The 6863-nt window shown below is 38.3% G+C and overlaps 1 protein-coding gene across 1 annotated transcript; it reads left to right on the forward strand.

The window, feature by feature from the left end:
* Positions 1-251: 251 nt before the first annotated feature.
* Positions 252-1157, forward strand: LOC101991335 (olfactory receptor 11L1-like). The gene has a single exon (XM_005369537.2). The coding sequence runs from the start codon at positions 252-254 to the stop codon at positions 1155-1157; it is 906 nt and encodes a 301-aa protein (XP_005369594.2).
* Positions 1158-6863: the final 5706 nt, after the last annotated feature.

A 6863-nucleotide genomic window follows, 5' to 3' on the forward strand; every position in this document is an offset into this window, starting at 1 on the left:
TCTACCGGTCATAGTCAGATTCTAAATACCACAGGTCAGTTTAAGCCATGGATTAACTTTTCAAATGGCTCCTTGGAGACTGTGCTCAAACACATTAGGTTTCAGAATCCTGGAGAAGCCAATTAGGCTTGATATGGATAAACCTCTCAGCACTTTGATTTCTTTTTCTAAAATAGTGTTTGATCAATTGTTCTTTCTCATTTTTTTTATCCATTTAGATCTAAACCATGGCTATCAGTGAAGAAGAAAATATGACTCAGATTTCAGAAATTGTCCTTTTGGGTTTTGGGGATCTCCACGGTCTTCAGTTTCTTCTTTTTGGGATATTTCTGACCATTTATGTGATGACTCTCTTAGGTAACTTTGTAATTCTCACTGTGGTATCAGCTGATTGCTCTCTTCACACACCCATGTATTTCTTTCTTGGTCACTTCTCTTTCCTGGAGATTGGCTACACTACAACTATTGAGCCCATAATGCTGAGGACGTTGTTGTCAGCTCATGTGCCTATCTCCTTCCTTGCCTGTGCTTGTCAGTTTTATTTCTTTGCTTCCCTGGTGGCAACAGAATGCTTCTTCCTTGCTGTAATGTCTTATGATAGATATATAGCCATCTGTAACCCTCTTCACTACTCCAATATCATGGACTTCTGGGGTTGCTTCCAGCTAGCAGTGGCCTCTTGGTTGGCTGGATTTCTGGCACCTATCCTGCTCATGATCTTCATTTTTCGTTTGACATTTTGTTCTACCAATGAGATTGACCACTTCTTCTGTGATCTGAAGCCCATCATGAAACTGGCCTGCACTAATACTCAAGTGGCTGAAATTACTTCATTCATATGTACCTCTTTATTTGCCCTTGCTCCCTTCCTTCTGACATTGGCTTCCTATAGTTACATCATTTGTGCCATTCTAAGGATTCCTTCTACCACAGGGAAGCAGAGGGCTTTCTCTACCTGTTCATCCCACCTGACAGTGGTCAGTCTCTATTATGGGACTTTGGGCATTGTTTATGGCTTCCCATCCATGCCTCAGTATGAAGGTGTATTGAAGTTGCTCTCTCTTCTGTACACAGTGTTTACACCTGCTGTCAACCCTATCATTTACACCCTGAGGAACAAGGATGTGAAGGTAGCTCTGAGAAAATTGGTACAATGACATACATACATACATACATACATACATACATACATACATACCTGCTCAAAGAAATTTAGAAAATTGTATTGATGCATGTTGCATACTGAAAACGCCAACCAAATGGAGAGGTCAATAGTATCCTTCTAGACAGTTTTGATACAAGAATTTGAATTTGAGCCCATAGCTTGCCTAGCGTCAAACTCAGTTTATATTAACTGAGGAAAACTCAAAACCCTGAAGCATCCAAGACAATTTCCTTGGACAATGGAAGACAAAGCTATAGATTATTCTTCTTCAGAGAACATGGCTTAGATGAGAGAAGAAGGAAAACAATGGAATGCAACTGAATTCCCAGTCATCCTCTTCAAAGCAGCAATAGAAGTGAAAGAGATAAAAATGCCCAAGGATTAAAATTATTTCTGGTTATTTATTTCAGGAGTATTCACACAAAAAGATTTAAAGCAATGTGACTGACTCTATGAATTGAAGACATTCACACATATGACTATAATATATCCAAAAATAAGCAACAATGCACACATATGACTATAATATATCCAAAAATAAGCAACAGTTGAGAAAAAGTCAGCTCTGTATGCTTTATGTATAGAGCTCTTCAAAATATATTATATGTAATATATTTAGTTATTACATATTATATATTAGTGGCATCATATGTGCAAAAAAGATAAATTAATGCTGGTTATAATGGTGCGCACCTTTAATTCCAGGGCTTGGGAGGCAGATGTAGATGGATCTCTGTGAGTTCAACATCAGCTCGGTCTAGTTAATGAGCTCCAGGACATCCAGGAGAACATAGAGAGATTTTTTTCCCCAAAATAAACCCAAAACAAAAGATGAATTTAAAATATTTATTCTTTGTTGTAGTAATGCTATTCATTGAATTCCAACTGCTCAGTTCTGAAATAATCACACAGGAACTATATTATTTGTAATACTGTTTGCCCAATAGCTTAAGCGTATTTCTGGCCTAGCCTTATATCTAGAATTAACCCATTTCTGTTCATCTGTATATCACCTCGTGGCTGTGCCTCACCGGCAAGGTTTCAGGGCATCTGTCTCCGGCCTAGGCTACATACCTTCTCCTTGACTCCGCCTTCTTTCTCCCAGTGTTCAGGTTAGTTTTCCTGCCTACCTCTCTTCTGCCCTTTCTTGGCCCAAGAAGATTCTTTATTCATTAACCAATAAAAGCAACACATATACAGAAGGACTTTCCCACACAAACACTTAATTGTAGAGCTATTAAAAGGGGAATTTGGTGATATCTATGGTCCCTTGGTTAAATAACTGGTCTCCCTGATTAATAACTTAAAGGAAAATATGTGGACCAACCCAATTTTAGAGACTACCATGGAAACCTATTGAGACACAAGAAGACTTCACTTTGAAAGACAAGTTACTGAGTCTCTAAGGGCAAGATCCTTCTCTCTTATCTATTTGGACTTCAGCTATAGTGCTTTATCTGACAAAAAATGTTAAATATCAATGTAATCATGTACTCTGGGCATAAAACCTGTGGTTTTTTTGTGAATGTCTCTTGTGAATTTTTCATTCTGTTAACTGATCCACCTACTGAGCATCAAACTCAGCCAGCATCCAGTTAACATTTGCTCAACTAAATCAAGACAAGGAAGAATCAAGTGTTGTCACCTCCTCGGAACAGAACTGCTCTCTGTTGAGGAGATCATCAATTCCTGAGAATTCTATTCTTAACTCTGAATTCTAGGTTTCAGACATATGCAGCTTATATGCTACACTTGGGGGAAAGAAGTATGGGGAAGAAAATGGGAGAAAAATATGTCCAGGTTGGAAAGTTAAGTCACCATTTCCATGACAGATTAGCTTCCATCTGCCAATGAGAAGGCAACACATCCATACAGTACAACAATTACAGCTAATTGGATTTCTTCTTTTTTAATGCCTGAGCCATGGTTCTATTGAGATCATGCAAGGAGATCTATTAAAGGCAAGCTGTTTTGTGAATATCACTTTATTCAAGGTACTTAGGGAGGCACATTACATGCTATAATATTCTGAAGTTCAAATTGGTACTCTGTAAATTTAGGGGATTAACTCTTACTGGAAATTATTGGGGACAAATCTTAATTAGGATAAGAAGGCAATGTCTTGACTAAGGAGAAATGCATTTACAAAGGCCACATTTGGCCAATATGAATTCAGGCATCTGGACAACAATGAAAACATATAACTGTTCACTTTTAGCAGCACTGTCTATAGCATGTTTTCAGGCACCTAGCTGTTTAGTGCTTGATGTGGGACAATGGTTTTATCCTGTAAACATTTGTTTCTTGTACTTGTTTATTAAAATGCTGATTGGCCAGTAGCCAGGCAGGAAGTATAGGCAGGGCAACCATGCAGGAAGTAGAGGTGGGGCAATGAGAACAGGAGAATTCCGGGAAGAAGATTCTGCAGTCTGCAGTCGTGATCCAGACACAGAGAAAGCAAGATGTGACTGCCTCACTGAAAAAGGTGCTGAGCTACATGGCTAACATGGACAAGAATAATGGGCTAATATAAGTTTTAAGAGTTAATAAGAAGCCTGAGCTAATAAGCCAATCAGTTTATAACTAATGTAGACCTTTGTGTGATTTCTTTGGAACTTAACGACTGCAGGAACCGGGCACGACGAAACATCAGTCAACAATTTCTATCTAGAATAATTATAGTGTTCAACAATGCTTTAAAAAGATGGCCTGTTACTTACACTAGTTTTACACAACTAAGTAACTTAGCCTCTCTGACCTTCAAATCTCTCATGTGGAAAATGAAAATACTAGCATTACCTTATCTTCCAAGGAATAAAAAGAGATGACAGCTCATGACAGGTATCTGACATATGCTAATTATTATTTTAAAAATAATTGTCAGTACCATTTGTGGATGTTTTTGGGCCCTCTCTCTCTCTTTTTTTTTTTTTTTTTTGGTTTTTCGAGACAGGGTTTCTCTGTGGTTTTGGAGCCTGTCCTGGAACTAGCTCTGTAGACCAGGCTGGTCTCGAACTCACAGAGATTCGCCTGCCTCTGCCTCCCGAGTGCTGGGATTAAAGGCGTGCGCCACCACCGCCCGGCTGGGCCCTCTCTTAATATAGTAAAATATTATGGGTCAGGAAGTTATCTAAATCACTGAGAAGTTGTTGAAAAAGCAGATGATAGGAAAATGGGAGACAAGTTTCTGAGGTGTCTGTTTTGCTGGGGTCTTAGTTCACTATCATTGCTGGCAGAAAAAATGTTCTGAACCAATTTGTTTTACATATTCATTTATGTAAAGGCTTTGCAGAAACTTTGGACCCTGATACCTAACATCTAGCATCTAATAGCTGCTCAAATGTTGTCATCATATTGACTCCATTTTACTATTTCTGCAGAAACCATGCTTCCTCCTATCTTTATTATTTTTCTTTCATGGAAAGAAATAATGACCCTTCTGACAGCAAGTAGTGTTAAAGTAAATAAAGGTAGAGCTTAATTAGAGAAGAGAGGCTAAGGGGCAAGGGACCTATTCAATAGTTACGTGTTTGTCCCCATCTACCAGTCTGACCTTATCTTGTATCATTGTTTTTCTGTATGTGTGCTCTGTCCACATTGGGACCTTACTTCTCTTTCTTGAATCTACAAATTCGTCTATGCCTTAGAACATTTGCATACGCTTTTGCCTTGGCTTAGAATACTCTTTACCGGACCTGGATACAGTTAGTTCTTTTTTCCGCTCCTTTCTTACATTTACTACCAGCTGTATTATTTGCTGAATATCTCATCTAGATTGACTTCCCTGTACATACCATTATATCCTACCTCTCGGGACAGACTTTAATGTCATTATAATAATCACATAGCAAAATGGTCATTATGAAATAATTTATATATTTATATTTTCATGTGTATCTCTTGGAACTTCTGTGCCTGTCCCAAAATAAGTTCTCAGAATATATTAGAAAAAAATAGTTTTGGAATTTTCAATCCCTACTTAGTAATGGATGAATAGTCAATGGTTCTGATTTGCTAGATGGGCAACTTAAGAGAGTCTAAAGAATGTTCATAAACTCATTAATTGTCTTAACATCAACAGTTAGAATTGATGTTTTCCATTTTGAATCTAATATGATTATGATTTGGAACAATACAACATGGCATAGGCACCAACGAATGAAATTCTGGGTACGGCAGTAGCTTTGAGAACAGAGGGAGGGACTTGCACATTTGGGCCGTAGAAAGTGGTGTCTATTTGGCCTTCTTGGCGGCAAACTTTCTTTCAGAGCACTAAAATACCTTATAAGAAGTCTAAATACTCCAAGGTCCCAAAAATGGAGGCCACATGGAGAGGCCACAGGAGATTTTTTCCCCCATTACCATTTCTTGTCCTCTCATGTCCCTGCTTTCTAGCTAATGGTCTCTGGGAAGATTCCCATACAAGATCTATAAGGTCCATTTCACATTCATAAATATTCTTTTATTGAGAAGAGGAATCTAATGGATGCAATGTCTTTCATTAATTGTATATGGCCAGGGCACTACTTGACAGATACCAACACAGTCAAATACGTGAGTGCAGATAGATGATCCTTCTTCTTTGTTGTCAAGACATGCCTAGCCATAGACGTCTCCTAAATGAAGTCCCAAACATGGGGTAGACATAAGCCATTTTCACTGTGGCATGCCCAGATTTCTGATCCACAGAATCCATGAACATAAATCAATTTTTGATTGATAATATATTAATTTGGTAGGGGTGATTTTTGTGGAGGAAAGGTAACCAAAAGAGGAGCCATGAAATCAACAGCATTTCAGAGGCACAAAGTAAGTTCCAAAATTAAAGTTGCATTGAAGAAAAGGCCTCTTGATTTACACCATGTTTTTTTTTAAATATATGATTTAGTATTTCATGCTCTTAATTCAATGCTTGCTTCTCTGAAGCAAAGCTTCTTTGAACCTCTCACACAGAGAGGAGAGCATCTTTTATCTTTGCTGCTTCCAGTATATGGAAGATATTCTGCATTGGTTCCCTTGTGCATATATTAACTTACATTCTCTTTCAGTTTCTAAAATATCTTGCCTATTCTTCTTGCACCCTCAGGGTCTTACACCGAGGGTTCAGTGAATACATTTTTGGTGATTAAGTGAACATTCCCCATTTCAAATACTAAGTAGTAGCTATGCCTGACCCTGCTTAGCTTCTGAGCTAAGACAGTATCAGGCACATTCAGGGTGGCGTGGCCATAGACAAAATGGATGTTTCTAATGATCATTTTAATGTGGTCTGGCTTTGGTCTCCTCTAAATGCCAGGCTTCAGTGTGTTCCAGGTCGGCACCAACCTCCTCTAACAAATATGGAATATAGATGAGGGTCTGAGCCATCTGTGCTGTTCTGTTTGATTTAAGGTCATCTGTGACTTTGCCTTCCAGATTTTACCAATAGCATTTCATACATTCATTTCCTGTAGTTCTACTTCCTACAGAAGTAAACACACGGAGAAACAAGCACAGTAATGAGTAAGCCAAGGCTACAGCTAAAAGCAACAATAGCCACAGTAATACAAATGCATCTAACGGTAAATGAAATTTTGCTCTGTTCCAGGCAATGTGGTAATATTTTATATACATGGTTCCATGAAATCCTCACCAATGGTCCTGCAAACCAGACTCTGCTTTTTATTATCATTTTACAGATGAGGAAATTGAGGTTCAG

This window comes from Microtus ochrogaster, unplaced genomic scaffold, assembly GCF_000317375.1.
Source record: "Microtus ochrogaster isolate Prairie Vole_2 unplaced genomic scaffold, MicOch1.0 UNK50, whole genome shotgun sequence".
Lineage (NCBI taxonomy): Eukaryota > Metazoa > Chordata > Mammalia > Rodentia > Cricetidae > Microtus > Microtus ochrogaster.